Consider the following 19,163-nt stretch of genomic DNA (forward strand, 5'->3'; position numbering starts at 1 on the left):
AGAAGGGCCCCTCTGGACAAGCCGGGGAAGGAGGCCAGTTCCAGGCCCTCCTGCCTCTGGCTGGATCCTCTCTCTTGCTTCCAGGGAGCTCCTTAGAGAACCCCCAGCACCCCTGTTCTCCCTGGAACCTTCCTCCAGCCGGCTCTTCCCCAAATGCCAATCCAAAATCTGTGTCTTAGGGGTTCCCGCTGTGGTGCAGTGGGTTATGAATCCAACTGCAGTGGCTGGTTTCTGGGGTGGGGAGGTTTAATTCCCAGTCTGGTGCAGAGGATTAAAGGATCTGGGCTCAGATTCAACCCCTGGCCCAGGAGTTTCCATGTGCCTCGGGTTCAGCCACACACAAAAAAGACAAAATCTGTATCTTCTTTCCTTTCCAGCCCTGACCCAGGTATGACTAAGCTATCCCATGTTCAGGTCACTTCGGGCCTGCAATGAAACAACGGCTTTTCCCGTAAACCCCAGTGTACACGTCAAATATTGGCCAGTTCCTGGGGCTCTCTGGAGCAGAAGGCTACTTATGTACCCTCTGGGTGTGGAGGGCGCCATGCAAACCAGGCAGATGCACCTGCTCTGCCTGAGCAAAGTGCAGCCTGCAGAGCTAAGACCCGGGCCCAGGAAAAGATGATGGACAGTCCCTGGGAGTTGACACTCAATGCCAAGGGGCAGCAAAGACTGCGTTGAGTCAGATGTGGGTTCAGCTCTAGCCTTGGCCATTCCTTAGCTGTGAGATTTTGGGCAAACGGGTCCCTACAGCTGTCTGGGCTTCCCTTTCCCATCAAAAGCCTGTAGAAGCCTGTATGGTTTTTAGGACTGCTTTAAGCATCAGTGGTCGGAGGGTGGCGGAGCCCAGCCCTCAGTTGCCATGATTATGGTGTTGCTGTGGTGAGTGGTGTTGGCATCTGGGGTAGGGACAGTTAGTCCATCTCATTGAGCGGCTGGCAATGGGTGAATATGCTGCCCCTCGAGGACACTGAAGCGGGGACACTGAGACACACAACCAAAACCTAAAGGACTAAATTGCCAAGGGTGGAATGCCAAGCACAGGGGTAACTGAGTCCTGGGACAAGCAGGATGGAGGGCAAGGTCAAGGTCAGGAGCCCTCCCGCCACTGGAGCAGGTTTCTCAAGCCGAGAGGAAACAGGCCCCGGGGATCCTTGGGGTTTCCTGCAAGTGGCCCTCTCTGAGCCTTTGGTCAGACTGGCCCAGAGGAAAGGAGGTCCAGTGGCCAGGGCAGAAGGCTGAGTCTGCTTCTCAGCCGAATTTGGGGGTGGGGAATGGGAGGGCTTCTGCTTCATTCCACTGGGCAGTACTCCAGTCTGGAAAAGTCAGAGAAGATAAGAAAACCAACATCAGAGTCCCCGCTGTGATGCAGCGGAAACGAACTCGACTAGTATCCATGAGGACGCAGGTTCGATCCCTGGCCTCACTCAGTGGGTCAAGGATCCAGCATTGCCTTGAGCTGTGGTGTAGGTCACAGACTCGGCTCAAGGGCAGAATCGCTCCTCGTTGAGAAGCACTGCTGTAGAATAGTCTACGGAATGAATGGATATGGCATCACCTTTTCATCCTTCTGGGATGGCCGTTCGGGTTGTTCCCAGTGCTTGGCTAGCACAAATGGAGCTGCTATGAGCTCTCTCAGACACCTCTTTGGGTGGACACGGGCACTCATCTCCATTGGGTGTCCAGGAGGGAATCACTGGGTTATTCGCAGGTGTGTGTTCAGCTGTACTAGATACTGCTAAGCAGTTTTCCACCGAGGTTGTACAAATTTACACTCCCACCAAGTACACAAGTGTTCCAGTAACTTTACCAATAGCCCTGAGTTTTAATTTTGCATTTCTCCGAGGTTGAGCACCTTGACATGTGGATCTTGGGCTACTTGGACATCCTCTTAACAAAGTACCTATCCAAGTCTTTTGCTCATCTTTCCATAGGATCATCTGCTTTTTTCTTATTGCTTTGTAACAGCTCTTTATATATGATGAATGACAGCCCTTTGTCAGATGTATGTATTGCAAATACCTTCTCTCACTCTATAGACTCACACATTTTGAGAGCTAGAGGCAATTGGTGCTCCCCTATCAAATCCTCCAGTGTCCTTGGCTGTCATTACCTGTTCCTTTTAGCAAGACATAAGGACAGAGGGGTATGTGTCTGCTTTGTTCTGGCACAGAACTTGGTGCAGAGGAGGTACAAAGTAAATATTTGTACAATGAAAGAATGAGTGACTCTCCTGCTGGGATGGTTTTTGCAGCCTGAGGCTTTTCAGGGTTTAGAGCAGTTGTTGATTCCCAGCAACCCTCACCAGACGGAGGCACTCACCCGCTTCTCCACCTCCATCCCCACCATTCCCCCCTCCACCCAGTAGCAGCCACTGGGTCTCTCTGTCGTTCCTCTGCCAGCTGGAAGTCCGCCCACCTGCACCTGCCTGGAGGGAGGCAGGGTGTCTCCCAGAGAAGGCACATTTTAATTAACTTCCCTTGCAGTCACCTGAGAGGCCACATCATTTTCATAAACAAATGAGAAGCCAGAGCTTTGTCTGCAGCTCAGAGTGAATCATGTGGAAGGAATTCAAAACAAACCACCCAGCAGAGGCTCCCACCTGGAATTCCTAGCTCTCAGGAGTTCCCTGGTGGCCTGGAGGGTTAAGGATCTAGCATTGCAACTGCTGTGGCTTGGGTCCCTGCCATGGGTTTGATCCGGGGCCCTTGAACTTCTGCATGTTGCAGTTGTGGAGGAAAAAAGAAAAGAAAAGAAAAAAACCCTCCCAACTCTCAAGGAAGTTCAGGGTCTGGGACTTGGGAAGAAAAAAAAGAGGGAGAAAAATGATGAGGCAGCATATAGCAAAGAACTGAGAGTCTCTAAGCGGCAGTTCCTTCCTTCCTTCCTTCATTCATTCAGTCTCTCTTTACGAGCATCTGTTCTATACTGATCTCTTGAGAAAGAGGGGTGGGAGCTCCCTCTGTGGCACAGTTAATGATCCAGCTTGTCTCCGTAGAGGTGCTGGATGCAGTGGTGCTGCAGCTGTGGCGTAGGGTCGCAGCTCCAGCTTGGATTCGACTCCTGGCCCAGGAACTTCCATATGCTGAGGGGATGGCTGAAAAAGAAAAAAATAAATTAAAAAAAATAAAATAAAGGACTTTTAAAAAAAAGAAAAAGAGGGGTGAGGATAAAGACTCTTTATGGGGCATATGGGGAATCGCTGTACTTTCTGCTCAATTTGGCCACGGACCGAAAACCGCTCTGAAAAATAAAGTCTATGACGAAATTTTAAAATGAAAAGTAAATAATAAATAAAGTCTATTTTAAAAATAATCATCCTTAAAAGAAAGGAAGAAAAGAAGGAAGGAAGGGAGAGAAACAGACTGAAGGCACCGGCTCCCGAAGGAGGCGGACATGAAACTGATTATCACGCCCTTAATGACTTAATTACACTACTTTGTAATCTTTAATGGCTTTACTGAGATATAATTCACGCAGCATACAATTCGCCCATTTAACCTGTCCCATCCAGTGCTTTCAGCAAATGCGCAGGGTTGTGAAAACAACACCACAATCAATTTTAGAACGTTTTCTTCACCCCTCAATCATTCCACTCCCTCGGCATCTCAGCCGTGGGCGACCAGTAATCCACTGTCGGATTCTGTGGATTTGCCTCTTTGGAACATTTCATGTAAATGCAATCATACAACACGCGGTCCTTTGTGACTGGCCTGTTCCCTGTTTTGTCACTGCCCATCCATATGCGGAAGCAAGTTCTATCGTGTCATTGTCTCCTCCCAATCCGTAGTGGGGTTTTATTATTTTTGTTTTAGTTTGGGTTGTGGTTTCTGGTCACATCCATAGCATATGGAAATTCCCTGGCCAGGGACTGAATCTGAGCCACAGCTGCAACCTGTGCCAGAGCTGTAGCAACGCTGGATCCTTAACCCACTGTGCAGGGCTAAGTATCGAACAACGGTGCCTTCTCAGGGACCCGAGCTGCTGCAGAGGCAATGCAGGATCCCTAACCTGCTGAGCCACACAGGGAACCCCTCTACTGTGTAATTCTAAAAAGGCACCAAAGGTGGCACTCAAGGTGCTATGGTGCCAAATACTAGGATGCTTGTCTCTGCTGAGAGCAACCCGGGAGGGCGTCCCAGAGGAAGAGGTTTTTCATTTCAGGCATTTATTGAGCACTTGTTATGTGCCACTAGGAAAAAGGAGGCAATAGAAGCCATGGTTCTGGCTGTGTTAATTTATAATCCAGGCGATGTGGCTGGGCGTGGCATTCCTGGAAATTGAGAAGGTCACATAAGCTCTAACCCCTAAATGAACAGAACAGACAGTAAGAGTTACCAGAGCCAGAGGAGCAAGAGGCCACTGTGAGCCCAAAGGGGTCCAGAGAGCCTGAAGAATAAGAACCAGAAAGGGGAGGGCAGGCCAGGAGCAAAAGAGGCTGGAATGCCTACAGACCCTTCAGGGGTGGTGAGGGGTTTATCATGTTTAAATCTCAGGACCCTGTGAGGGAGTCTGGGAGGCCAAGCTGCAGAGGTGGGAGGGGCTGGGGGTGCAGAGCCTGGACTGCCGGCCAGGGGGAGGGGTTTATTCCAAAGACAGCCAGGAGCCATCCAGATGGTCCCAGATCACCCACCTCTATGTGCCCGGGTCTCTGAGAGCCAGAGAAATGGGGACAGAGATTGGTGGGAAAAGGAGAAAGGTTGAGGCTGGAGCCACCAGATCCTCTGAACAGCCTTGGGTGAGGCCAGCGGGAGCTCACTGCCAGGGGCCCATGGGATTGGGAGAAGCAGCTGCACCCCCTGCCCCCGCCCTGTAAGGTTCACGGTCCACAGGCCAGGGAGCCCACAAACCTGGCTGGTATCACTCTAGCAGGTATCAGAGCTGCAGGTCCAGCCTATGCCACAGCCACAGCAACACTGGACTGGAGCCTCACGAATCCTCATGGTGACTAGTCGGGTTCATTACCGCTGAGCCACTACAGGAACCCCTGAACTAGGTCTTAACGTCCACCTGTGTGGTGCCTCATTTCCAGCACTGGGCAGGCAGATCTGGGCGGGACCCCAACCCAGGGGCTCAGTGCAGAAACTGTAACAGTTCTTCTCTCTCTGATTCGCCTCCTCCTTCGAGGCCTGGGTCCTGCCCACCCCCAGCCAGGTGGGTCCTCCCAACCCTGCTCTCCTCACTCGCCCTGAGCAGGAGCCCAGCAGGCAGGTGGGCTTCCCCAAGGGGTGTCTCAACACCCAATCGCCATTAGCACGCATCTCCGGGAGGGTTCTGCCATCCACGCTCTGCGGCAATGCAAGCACCCAAGGGCTCCCACCCCTGACTCTAGTGTAGTAGCCTTGGTTTGAGAGTCTGTTCCTCACCTTTGCACTCTGCCCTTCCCCCAACAGGCTGAACTTGGGAAGCCTCGGGAAAGAAGCTCCAGTCTACCTGGAATTAATTTTAATTATGGACTCTACATCCAGGGGCTGGACGGAGGGGTCCCTGAAGGTGAGCAACCGTGCCTTGGAGCCTAAGCGACTCCAGCTGCCTACCTAGGCCACTTGGCAGCTGGCCGTGCTCTCAGAAAAGAGTCAAGGGGCGGCCCCGCAGCGTGATCCCGGGAGAAACCACAGTCCGGGCTTTGCTGAGAGGGTGATGCCCACGTGGGTCCAGGTCTAAGGAGTCAGGGGAATAGCAAGGGCCCCAGACCATGTGCAACCTTGTCCCCAGGCAGGAGGCTGTGCTCTGCACCCCTTGAGCTGCGAGTGTAGACAAGCTCAGGACTAACCCTCTGATCACCCAAAAGAGGTCAAGGCCAGACACACACAGCTCCGTGAAGGAGGCTGAGGTGTCCTCTGAAATCTCTGGGAATCCTGACCGTCCCTTTCCAGGGGAACCAAGCAGGGCTGTCACACAGCAGGTATCACGTTAATGAGGAGGATTCGTGCCCCAGTTCCTTGTCAGTCAGATGCCATGGATTGCTTTCCTTCTCGGACTGATGGCCACACCCTGGCTTCCTCTCCCTGCCCTCAGCCATTGGACACTGGAATGTGTTTAAACAGCAGCCCACCTGCCCCCATGAGCTGACCCGGAATTATATCGTCATGAACCGAGGAGCGGTGAAAGCTGGCTTGGTAACTGCCCGGGAGAATTTCAACTACCATCAGCTCAAAGACATCCGCGTCAGTGACCAGGATGACCGGCGCCTCAAGAGAGAACCACCCTCTCTCCCTCCAAATATGACGTTCGGGATCCGGGCACGGTAAGAGGGCTGGCACCCAAGGACCACGGGGTTTGGGGGCTGCTCGCGGCGACTGAATTAGGGAATAATGAGGAGCATGATTCTGGACTCCAGGGAGGAGCAAGTGATCCAAGCCTCGCCGATCAGCGTATTTCACAAACCACAAGCACTGTGATTGATTCAGAGGCAGACACGTGACCCACGTCCCAACTCTGAAACGTGGTTGCAGGTAATCAGGTCTCTTGACTCAAAGTACTTTGATTTTTTTAAGGGGAATTTTGTGGCTCACATGATTGAAAAGCCCAAAGGTAGAGCTTCAGGCATAGTTGGATCTAGGCAATCAAGCAGTGTCATCAGTGTTTGGTCTGCTCTCCATGACTTGGCTGTGCTTCCCAGTTTGGGCTTTGTTCTACGACAAGCTTCTTTCTCACATGGCAAAATCACCAGAAGCAGTTCCATTCTTATGCCCTATTCTTTTAGCGACTCCAGGGGGAAGGGTGTGGGAATTACAAAAGTCTTGAGGTTAAGATTCTATAGTTCAATTTCAGTACCATGCCTACCCCTGAGCCAACCACAGGAGTGAGTAAAAATTGTAAAGTATACTGATTGGCCAGTTCTGGGTCACATGTCTGACTCTGCATCAATCACTGAGGCCATGGGATTCTGATGCTCTGATTGGCCAGGCTTGATCCCTTGCCCCTCATTGGTTGGAATCAGTCTCCATACTCTACAGGGACTGAGGGTGGGAAAGACATAAAAATAGGGGTTCCGACCCAGAAGGAGGAGAACAGAACACAACAGCAGGCAAAAACAACAAATGTCCTGTACAGCAGGGTTTTCTAACCCATACTATGTCACGGCATGAACATTACAAAAATCACTGATATTTGTACATTGCATTGTACACATAAAGAGAAGTGCTCTCTGCCAGCAGTGAGTGACCTGGGGCCTCCAGCTGCCCCAAGTCCCATCTGCAACACCTGTGACTAAGCCAATACCTTGGCTCACCTGTGTGGCAGTGCCCTGTTCTGCCTGCATGCAAGGCCATTGACAATCTATCCCCAGCCTCTTTCACGCCCCCAAACCTACTGTGCCTAGACAGGAACCTTCACCAGTCCTCAAAACCTGAAATGTGGTGCTCTAGGCCCATTGGAAAGTCACTGCTGGGCTGGATTGTCATCTGTACATCATTTTTTTTTTTTTGTCTTTTCTAGGGCCACACCCACAGCATGTGGAGGTTGCCAGGCTAGGGGTCTAATTGGAGCTGTAGCCACTGGCCTATGCCAGAGCCACAGAAACAACAGATCCAAGCCACACCTGCAACATACACCATAGTTCATGGCAATGCCAGATCCTTAACCCACTGAGTGAGGCCAGGGATCGAACCCACAACGTCATGGTTCCTAGTCAGATGTGTTAACCACTGAGCCACGATGGGAACTCCTATACATTGTTCTTATCCCACTTTTTTTTTTTTTTTGCTATTTCTTGTGCCGCTCCCACGGCATATGGAGGTTCCCAGGCTAGGGGTCTAATTGGAGCTGTAGCCACCAGCCTACGCCGGAGCCATAGCAACGCGGGATCCGAGCCGTGTCTGCAATCTACACCACAGCTCCCGGCAACGCCGGATCATTAACCCACTGAGCAAGTGCAGGGACCAAACCCACAACCTCATGGTTCCTAGTCGGATTCGATAACCACTGCACCACGACGGGAACTCCTTATCCCACCTTTGAAATAATGCCCAAGTCAGCCTCTCGAGACAAGGCAAGCTTCTCCAAGACCTCCAGTGCCGAGGGACAGAGTCCCTGGCGTGTACCAGATCACTAGACTCATCCATGCGGGTCACCAATGTCTTAAAGACAGCATGTGTCCAGGAGGAGCCCCGGTCAGGAGCCACCCCAGCTTTCAGTCCCACCTTTGTTCGCAACCCTCTTTCCCTCTAGGGCTTCTGCTTCCTCATCTATAAATAGGTTATAGCAGTAACCGGGATTCTGAGATTCTCAGCGTCTCTTCTGTCTCTACGTCAGTTTCATTTCATTATCATCAAAACCCTCTGCAGCCCAGTGTTCACAGACAGCAGCGTTATTTACAGTAGCCACCTAAATATCCATCCAATGACGAATGGATAAAGAAGGTGTGAGATATGTATAATTGCTATATATACACACACATGATGGAATACTACTCAGCCATAAAAAGAATGAAATCATGCCATGTGCACCCACATGGGTGGACCTAGAGTTGATCATACTAAGTGAAGTAAGTCGGAAAGAGAAAGACAAATATATGGTATCACGTGTATGTGAAATTTAATATAGGATACAACTGAACTTATTTACAAAACAGAAACAGACTCACAGACATAGAAAATGAATTTATGGTTACCAGTGAATTTATGGGGTGGAGGAGAGATAAATTAGGCATTTGGGATTAACAGATATACGCTACTATATATAAAAGAGATAAATAACCAGGTCCTAGTACACAAGGTCTGCTGGACAGCACAGGGAACTAAAGTCAGTATCCTGTGATAAACCATCATGGAAAAGAATACAAAAAAAGAATATGCATACATATCTATGTATAACTGAGTCACTTTCCTGTACACCAGAAACTAACACATTGTAAATCAACTATACTTCAATAAAGTATAGGGTTTTTTCGTTTTGTTTTTTGCTTTTTAGGGCTACACCTGCGGCACATGGAGGTTCCCAGGCTAGGGGTCGAATCGGAGCTGTAGCCGCTGGCCTGCACCACAGCCACAGCAACGCAGGATCCGAGGCGTGTCTGCAACCTACACCACAGCTCACAGCAACGCTGGATCCTTAACCCATAGAGCGAGGCCAGAGATTGAACCCGCAACCTCCTGGTTCCTCATCGGATTCATTTCCACTGCACCACGACAGGAACTCCTAAAAATGTTTTTAAAAATTAAAAAAAAAAAAAACCCACCACCCTGCACAGGGAGTGTGAGGGGTTCCTTGTTCACCTGAGGCGTAGAGAGATTAAGTGACCTCCCCAAGTTCATACAACTTTTTCACAGCAAGGCTTGGCCTGGCCTCTTAACCTACTGTGCTTATATTTTAAACTGTGAAATATTAAGTGAGGGGATAAATTAGAAGTTTTGGATTAACACATACACATTACTGTACATAAAATAGACAATCAACAAGGACCTACTACAGGGAACTCTAGTCAGTATTCGGCAGTAGCCGACGGAAAGGAATTTAAAAAAGAATGGATGGATGTATAATTGAATCGCTTTGCTCTGAACCTGAAACTAAGACAGTATTGTCAATCAACTCTATGCCTATATAAACAAAATTTTTCAAAAAAATAATGAACTATTAGAACACACAGCCCATTAGCAACCACGCGGTTTGAAGCCCCTATTTAAAAACAGGGAAATAGATGTTCAGAAAGGCGGAGCAACTTTCACAAGGTCCCACAGCAAGTTGTGACCAGACGAAAGCCAGATCTTGAGCCAGGCTGGGGGACTCTCTGTCCAGGGCTCCTTGGGGGCTGAGGTACAGCCTGATCACTGGTGGTGTCTGGTCCGGGGCTGCCTTCTGCTACATACAGTGGAAAAGCTTGAGTCAGCTGGACTCAGAAGGGATATCCATTATCATCTAGCTTTCAATATAAAAATCTTAAATTGCTATAAAACAGAGTGGCTACAATTCCAGGGAAAGGACGTGATGAAATGCCAGCTATATCGTCTGTGATGGTAAATGGGCTTTGCATATGCAAATTGAATGGATTTTAAAATGGTAATTTAATGACAATTTTCATAGCAGACATTAACATTAATTGCACAAAAATGAAAATGCTGCATTAGGTTGCTGTTAGCAGCAAATATCGTGGCCATAAAGCTTTATCTTTATCAACAGCAGCCCTTTCTGAAGTGACAGGGCAGCTCAGCAAATTGCAAGCAAAAGGGCTTTATGGAACAAAAATATCCCCCAAAGCAGGCCCAAATCAGCATCAATTTCTCTTTATTTCTTCGTAAATGGAGGTTAAATGGCCTCTGGAAAAGCTTTTACTGAAATGCCCAACCTGCCCGCAAACCCCTCAACCTTAGAACATAAATGCAAAGAACGGTTAAAACATCACCTCCGCCCCCCTCTGTAATGGGGCTATTACTTTAAAGTTATGCGGGCAAAACCCATTCTCTAATGATCACCTTTTTACAAGCCTCAATTGTATTTATTTCTTTACTTTAAAAGCAGGTTAAAACCAAATCCGATTACACCCAACAACCCAAGGAGTTGTCGGAGTGATTTGGTCCAATAAATACAGAAGCAAAGAAACAAACGATTATGCTTGACTCACAACTCCAGAGAGGTTAAAAAAAACAAAGTTCCGCTTCAGACTAAATACATGAAAAGCTTACTCTTAAGCTAGGGATGCTAGTGAGCCTGTGGGAGAAAATTCTAGCCCCTCACCCCATCCTGACGTCAAATCCTCTAGCTCTTCAAGTTCCATTGTGGCTCAGCAGGTTGGGATCCAGCGTGGTCCCTGCAGTGACTCGGGTCGCTGCTGTGGCACGGGTTTGATCCCTGGCCCCAGGAACTTCCACATGCTGCAGGCACAGCCCAAAAGACCAATCCTCTAGCTCTTTATATATTTTATGATGGGCAAAATAAGCAGATGCGAGGAGCAGTGCACGACTCCATCCTCCCGCCCGCTCAAGCTCTCAATGCCAGATGGGGTCAGACCTGGAACTGGAGAGATCATGCTATGACTTCCTCTCCAGTTAGCTGGTTCGGTCTCCAGTGCACATACCAATTCATTGCAGATTGTCACTAAAATCGGAAAGACACCTTTCAATCCACAAGCCCCGGGCTAAAAAGAAGTGGACACCTAACACCGAAGCAATGATCTGGAAAAGGGCGCCTGTGTAGTCATGTGGTTACCAAGTCAATCGCAGAGGTGTTTGGCCTGTGCAGTAATTTAAAAAAATAAAAAGTTTGAATGAGGTGCTACATTAAAAAAAAAAAAAATCAGGAGGAGTTCCCTGGTAGCCTCGTGGTTAAGGATCTGGCATTGTCAGCCCTGTGGCATGGGTTCGATCCCTGGCCTAGGAACTTCTGTGTGCCTCAGGCATGACAAAAACAAAAACAAAACTTTTGGGTTCGATCCCTGGCCTTGCTCAGTGGGTTAAGGATCCGGTGTTGCTGTGAGCTGTGGTGTAGGTCACAGATGCAGCTCAGATCCTGAGTTGCTGTGGCTCGGGCGTAGGCTGGCGGCTGCAGCTCCGATTCGACCCCTAGCCTGGGAACCTCCATATGCCTCGGGTGCGGCCCTAAAAAGACCAAAACAAACAAAACAAAAGGACAAGATCCCATCTCTCTTAAACAGACAGAAGCTGGGGGCGGCGGCGGGGGGGGGGCCTGAGCATGCACTCCCGCCTGGTGCCAGGGGCCTGGACTGAGCAGCAGCACCCCTTTGGGGAAGAAGGCACGCATATACCCTCCTGTGTGTCCCAGTCCCCACCCAGCCTGGTTTCTCTCATTTTCATGACCTGTCTGGTCCCCGTTAAGCACTGAGGTTGCACCTGCTGGTGGAGTCTGGTCACCTAGACTTTTCCGCTACCTGCGGCCTCTTTTGTGTCCTCGGACGATGCTAGGGGCCCCCACTAACAGAAGCTGCTGTGACTTGAACTTACACCTGGCGGGCATCTGCACACATAATTGCTGCTGATGAGGCAGCAGCTTTCCGCTCACTCCCCAGGCCGGGAAGGGAGGGCACACCGAGGAGGCACCGCGGCGGTGGCACGGTGGCGGTGGCACGGTGGCGGCGCAGCCAGGATTTGTACCTGGCTGGCTGGCTGGCTTTGAAGACCGCACCTTTTGGATCAGGCAGCTGGAAAGAGCTGGCACATTCTTCACTGTCGAACGTCAGAATCCAAGGGAGGCAAGAATTTTAAATCCTCGTTACCAGAGTGGAAGGCCGTAACTCGGCTTTCAAGGCATGCTGTGACCCAAGCTCCATAAACAGATACGTCTGGAGACCAGAGGTGTAACTATTAAAGAGGGGCTTAATTATTGATGCCTTTTAATAAGTGTTTGCAAGTGTTCCCATGCCCTCGGCACATCTTAATTGTTACTGCTCCTAATTGGTCCAACATTGTCCATTACGATGAGACAAGGATGGCGGGGGAGGGGAGCGCTGGGCAGCAGCTGGTGCTCCTGGCAGATTCTGGGCGTCCAGGGCTCGGCCCTCCACCCCTGCCTGGGAGCCTCGTGCCACCAGCAGGGCAAGGATGTGAGCAGACGGATCCATCATTCAGTCAACGAGCAACAGCCCCTGCATGTCAGAATGTGACACGGGCCAGGTGGAAGATGGGCAGAGCCCGCTTGGAACTAATGATGGCAGCTAGTGCTACTGTTACTGCTACATGTTAGACATTGCGCCGAGCACCTGCGATGCCTCCTCTTCTTCAGTAACTGAATAGCTCAGGGACTACGACCTCCGCTCTCCATTTTACAGAAGAAGAGACAGAGGGTCAGAGAGAGGAAGTCCGCTGTATCGCGGTGGGGATTCGTCTGCCCCGACCACCTGTGACGGTGACCGTGGCACTGAGCCCCCTCCCTGGCCAATGCAAGGATGGAGGTGACGTGGGTGGAGAGGTGACAGAAGTTCTTCCTGCCCTCAGGGGCGGGGATGTGTGAAACAGGACATATGTGGTGAATACCGTCCTGTCTGGATTTCTCCTAAAGCTTCAAACGGAATCTGAACACATCCAAAGAGCCCAATGAGCTTCCCTTTGGATGTGTTACTTCCCTTCACTTTTTTTTGGCCATGCCTGTGGCATGCGGACATTCCAAGGCCAGGAATCAAACCTGAGAACGACCTGAGCCACAGCAGTGACAATACAGGATCCTTAACCCGTGGCACCACCAGGGAACTCCTGCTTCCCTTTACTGTCACGTGTCCCTGCCACCCCCCCCCCCCCGCCCCGGCTGCTCTCAATAAACAAGCCCTTTGATGGGGCGTCCCGACCCTTCAGTACCCTGGCTGCTCCAGGCCAGCCTTGGCTCCCCCTAGTCTTCCTGGCACTGACCACAGGGCCTTTGCAGAAGGGGGTCTCGGTCTATTTGCTGAAGAAGGCAGGGGCGAATGGCCACACTGAGGTATGCACACGGAGCCAGTAGCAAAGTGCAACTCGGGTAGAACCCTTCACTCACCCGCCAATTAGTCTAGACGCCTCCACTGCTGGTGCTGAGAGTTCAGACCACAGAAAAAGCAGAAACGGAAGAAGAGCAGGGAATGCTGGCAGCCCCCCCGCCGCCGTCTGCGGCTGCTGCTCGCCCAGCTATCAGATGCATCATCAGCCTGACATTGACAAATGTGAAGGATGGAGGAAATTTTACAGGCTGTTAAAAAATGTTTGCTGCCTGACAGGTTTTTTGAATCTCTCTGCCGAGCTGATTTATTTTACAAATTTACAATGGGCCCATCAATCACTGTGGGTTATTTTGTTTCTCCCGGAGCCGACGGCCAAAATCCAAGCCACCCACCCAAATTCCCATAAAATAATAATAAGCCCCTTCCCAGGCAACTGTCCCTGGGATCCAAGACAGGTTTTGAATGGGGAGACCGGCTCTAGTTTGAAACTCGGCCGAATGAAACCGGGCTGGCCACCAGGGGGAGCACGTGGATCTCGCAAAGACCCCTGTGCCCTGGAGGTGGCGGGTAAGGTACATTGTGCCAGGCAGCCGGCCCCACCCCACCCCCACCAATCTGCTCCCTGGTGCTGATGGCACCTGCAGTTCTTCACTGGTACTCAGCTTCACCTGCTTCTTCACTGGGCACTCAGGTCCTGGAGGGCACAATGGTATCACAGCCTGGAACATAGTAGGCATTCAATAAATATTTGTTGGAGAAATGTGGTCCAGGTCCCTTTAAGTCTTTGAGACCATATTGAAAGGGAAGAGATGGTTGAGTTGAGACCCAGAGATGGGGTGGTAAAGCCAGAGGCTGCTGTGTCATTTAGCAGACTCTGCCGTGGTCCCCTGTGGTTGCAGCTATGAATCAGCATGGCGGTGATGCCTCCTCAAAGGCTGAAGTGTGTTCTTTGGCCTCATTAATAGAGGTAGCAAGTCCAGAATGAGGGAGGTGACCTTCCTCTTCTCTTCTGCCACTCAGGTCACATTTGTAGCATTGAATTTAAAAATTTGGGCCATCATAGATTCGGGGGAGAGTCCCCAAACAGGAGCATGTCCAGAGGGGAGACATCAGGATAGTGGGTGAGATGCGGGGAGGGAGGTCACTGTGTGCAAAGAACATGGCAAGAAATGAGGTCTTCCTGGAGTTCCCTGGTAGCTCAGTGCGTTAAGGATCCAGCGTTGTCACTGCTGTGGCCGGGGTCACTCTTGTGGTGTGAGTTTCATCCCCGGCCCAGGAATTCTGCCTGGCACAGGCACAGCCAAAAAAAAAGTGAGGTCTTCCCAGCTGTGTTGGTGGGTACATGACAGCCCCCTGGGGCCTGGGATCCCCTAAACTGGACCCAACAGGGTCTCTCCTCCTCAGAGCCAGCCTCCCTCCATGGGCCTGATCTGGAGGGAGTTCTGCCTTTTTTTTTTTTTTTTGGTCTTTTGTCTTTTGTCTTTTTTTTAGGGCTGCTCTGAGGCATATGGAGGTTCCCAGGCTGGGGGTCCAACCGGGGCTATAGCTGCCAGCCTACTCCACAGCCACAGCAACGCCAGATCCGAGCCACATCTGCGACCTACACCACAGCTCACAGTAGCACTGATCCTTCACCCACTGAGTGAGACCGGGGCTTGAACCCGTGCTCCCGTGGATATTTGCCGGTTTTGTTACCATTGAGCCACAACGGGAACTCCAGGTTGTCTTAACAGGGGCCCAGGCAGGGAGGTTGTAGCTGGGAAGGTGTTCTGAAGGCCCCACCCTTTCCCTCCTGCCCTCCTGGAAGCCCAGCCCCTGGGGGACCCTCTGCCTGACTGCCCCCGCCCCCCCCACCCCTAAACTCCTGCTGGCTCCTTCCCAGCTTTGTTGCCAGAGCCAGGAAGGAGGGAGGAGACATTTTTCATGCTTTGCCTTTTCCCCTCTCGGCTCTCCTGCGGCCCAGACAGAGATTTATTCCCAGCCCGAGGCTCGTGGCATTCGGAGCAGGGAGGGCCTGGGGAGGCACTGATGGGCCCATAATGGATAGGGCCGCGGCTCCCCCCGGGGCCTGTCCCGCCCGAACCCCATCCATCAGGCACAGCTCGGTGCCAGGGTCAGCGCTAACGAGGCCGGGCCGCTCCCCCTCGGGGCCTCCCCAGTCGCATCTCACAGGCTGCGGCTCCTGCTTTTGATGTGTCCAGGGCTGGGCTTCTTTGGTGGGCGAAGCGTGGGGAGCCGGCTTGGTGCCCAGCCTGGCAGGGGGCCCTTGTCTTTACCTCCACAGCCTCTGCCTCGACACCAGTCGAGGGGTTGCTGGGGTGCAGCTGGCTGTGTACCTCCTGTGACACGGCGTCCCCGCGACACAGGCGTGGGAGCGTTGGCATTGTGGGGAGCCAGCAAGTGCCCCCTCCCCGCCCCCGCAGGGCCGCCTGAAGAGCCAGGCCTCAAACCCAGCGCATCGCCTCCTGTTCTTGCTGGAGCCGCAGCCAAAGAATTCATGGGATGAGCTTGCCCTGCTGAGGACCCGTTCAAGGCCCTGCTCCGTTCTGTCCCCTTTGGAGGCCACGTGGAGGCAGCCAGCCATTCATACTGAAACCTCCAGCCTCCTGCACTAATTGCAATATTATCATTAAAAGATACCATGGAGTTCCCGTCGTAGCTCAGTGGTTAATGAATCCGACTAGGAACCATGAGGTGGCAGGTTCGATCCCTGGCCTTGCTCAGTGGGTTAAGGATCCCGCGTTGCCGTGAGCTATGGTGTAGGTTGCAGATGCGGCTCGGATCCCGCGTTGCTGTGGTTGTGACTGTGGCATAGGCCATCGGCTACAGCTCCGATTGGACCCCTAGCCTGGGAACCTCCATATGCCGTGGGTGCGGCCCTAGAAAAGACAAAAAGACAAAAAAAAAATACCAGCTTCTTTCCGCAGCTCCTGTGAGGCCAGGCACATCTCATGTGACCTTCAGAGCAACCTTCTCGGTAGTGACTTGTCCCCATTTACAGATGGGGACACCGAGGCCCAGAGGCACGTACCCATGGTTGTGTGGCTGGAAAGCGGTCGTGCTGGGATATGATCGCAAAGATCCCGTTCGTTGCCTCTGGCCTGTGCTGTGTGTTCATTTAGCGCCCATCTGTGCCAGGCATTGTGCTGGGTGTTGGGGATACAGAGGGAAGTAAGACACAAAATAAAACAGGCAACAATTGGGTAAAACAGCAACACAGGAGTTTCCTGGTGGCCTAGAGCTTAAGGATCTGACATTGTTACCTCTGTTGCTTGGATTTGATCCCTGGGGCAGGAACTTCCACATGCCACGTAGGCAGCCCCCCTAAAAACCATCAACAAGGAGTTCCCGTCGTGGCTCAGTGGTTAACAAGCCCAAAGAGTATCCGTGAGGACGTGGGTTCGATCCCTGACCTTGCTCCATGGGTTGCGGATCTGGCGTTGCCGTGAGCTATGGTGTAGGTCGCAGATGTGGCTTGGATCCCACGTTGCTGTAGCAGTGGTGTAGGTTGGCAGCTACAGCTCCTATTTGAACCCTAGCCTGGGAACTTCCATATGCTGAAGGTGCAGTCCTAAAAACACACACACACACACACACACACAAAAGGCAAAATTGCAACAACAACAAAAAGGCTACACAGTACATGTGGTTTCCAGTGAACAGAGGAGGGCAGGATAAGGGCCCAGGGAGACTTTGGGTCACACCTGGTTTTGCTCACTGCTGTCCCCAGTGCCTGGAATACAGTAGGCGCTCAATCAATGCTTTATTGACTGAATACATAAGAAAGAATAAACAGCTTGATTGAGATCCAGCCCTGATATTGGGAATAGCCCATATTCTACGGCAAAGAACACAGGAGATGACCAACACTTTCCTGGGCGCAGACTTGTCAGCACTGAGCCTCAGCTGTCAATTTTCTGGGCATCTGTCACAAATTACAACAAAATTGGTGGCTTAAACAGCAGAAATTTACTCTCTGATAATGTGGAGCCCAGAGTTTCAAAATCAAGCTGTCGGAGTTTCTGTTTTGGCTCTGGGGGTTAAGAACCTGACATAGTGTCTGTGAGGTTGCGGGTTTGATCCCTGGCCTCGTCCAGTGGTTTAAGGATCCAGCGTTGCCGTGAGCTGCATCATAGGTGGCAGATGCGGCTCAGATCTGGCGTTGCTGTGGCTGTGGTGTAGGCCAGCAGCTGTAGCTCGGATTCCACCCCTAGCCTGGGAACTTCCATATGCAGCATGTGGGGCCATAAAAAGAAAACAAATCCAGATGTCACAGGGCCATGCCACCCCCGAAGGCTCTAGGATAGACTCCTTCCTCGACTTCCAGTTTCTGGTTGTCCCCACATTCCTTGGTTTGTGGTCACACCACGCCCATCTCTGCCTTGGTGGCCACGTGGCTTCCTTCTCTGTGTCCGCCTTTTGTCTCAAATAAGGACCCTTGGCACTGAGTTTAGGCCTCAGCCGAGTAATGCAGAGAGAACTCAAGGTCCTTAATTTCCTCTGCAAAGACTCCTTTTCCATATTAAGTCACACTCCTGAACTCTGGGGCTTAGAATCAGGACATACCTTTTTTCGAGGGGACCGCTCCCCATTCACCCCACTAGAGTCATTGAAGCATCTTTACTATGGCTGGCCCTGGAAGCTTGTTACATGTTGCCTGTAATGTGTTTATGAAAAATACAAAAATGCTCTGTATTCTTTAGTCAAGAATTGGATGGATGGAGTTCCCGTCGTGGCGCAGTGGTTAACGAATCTGACTAGGAACCATGAGGTTGCGGGTTCGGTCCCTGCCCTTGCTCAGTGGGTTAACGATCTGACGTTGCCGTGAGCTGTGGTGTAGGTTGCAGACGCGGCTCGGATCCCGCGTTGCTGTGGCTCTGGCGTAGGCCGGTGGCTACAGCTCCGATTCGGCCCCTAACCTGGGAACCTCCATATGCCGCAGGAGCGGCCCTAGAAAAGGCAGAGAATTGGAATCAGGAGTTCCCTGGTAGCTAGGCAGGTTAAGGATCTAGAGTTGTCACTGTGGTGGCTTGGGTCATTGCTGTGGTGTGTGTTCGATCCCTGGCCAAGGGGTGGGGTTGTAATCCGCCAAAAGATGAAGGGTATAAACGCTTCCCTGAGAGGTAAACATCTCTGCCAATCCTTTCTTTTGCGTTTAGGAGGAAACTCTCCAAAAAAAAAAAAAAAAAATAGAAAAGTTCAGAAGCTGCATAACTAACTGACATGAACCCTCCACTCAAAGTTAACAAACGTCGCTGCTTGACCATACTTGCTTCTGATTCTTTTAAAATGATTATTACAGCAATAAAACAGAGCAGATACAGCTTGAAGCCCCTTCTCATCTCTCCCTAACCCCGCGCCCTCCCTCTGTTCTCTGAGGACCATCGTGAGGCTGCAGCAAGCTTTCCGCCAGGTGTGCACAATTTTGCTACAGTATTTCCTGTCCTTAAATAGTGCATCTCGGAGTTGCCTTGCGGCTGAGTCGCTTAAGGACCCGGCATTGTCTCTGCTGCTGCTTGGGCTCCATCCCTGGCTTGGGAAGCTTCACATGCTGTGGGAACGGTAAAAAACAAAAACAAAACAAAAACAAAACCAAAAAACCAGCATATGATTTAGTGTGGTTTCATACCATTTAAGTCATTTTGCATATGACAACTTCCTTTTTCACCCTGCACATTCGCAAGTCACCTGGTCCGCTGTCTGAATCGCCCACCGTGGGCTCACCCACTCCCCGTCACTGGACACCCAGGCTGCTTCTCGTTTCCCTGGTGATGAAGAGGTGTCCCTCGGACCTCACGCCCGT

General features: G+C 51.3%; 1 protein-coding gene across 1 annotated transcript in view; it reads left to right on the forward strand.

Annotated features, from left to right (window-relative positions):
- The window catches only part of CFAP77 (cilia and flagella associated protein 77), a 146,859-nt gene that overhangs the window by 80,576 nt on the left and 47,120 nt on the right, over positions 1–19,163 (forward strand). The window contains exons 2-3 of the mRNA XM_047768773.1: positions 5,394–5,493; positions 6,019–6,247. Of these exons, the coding sequence (XP_047624729.1) occupies positions 5,394–5,493; positions 6,019–6,247 (329 nt within the window). The remainder of the gene's footprint in view (positions 1–5,393; positions 5,494–6,018; positions 6,248–19,163) is intronic.

Source organism: Phacochoerus africanus, chromosome 2, assembly GCF_016906955.1.
Source record: "Phacochoerus africanus isolate WHEZ1 chromosome 2, ROS_Pafr_v1, whole genome shotgun sequence".
In the NCBI taxonomy this organism is placed as follows: Eukaryota; Metazoa; Chordata; class Mammalia; order Artiodactyla; family Suidae; genus Phacochoerus; species Phacochoerus africanus.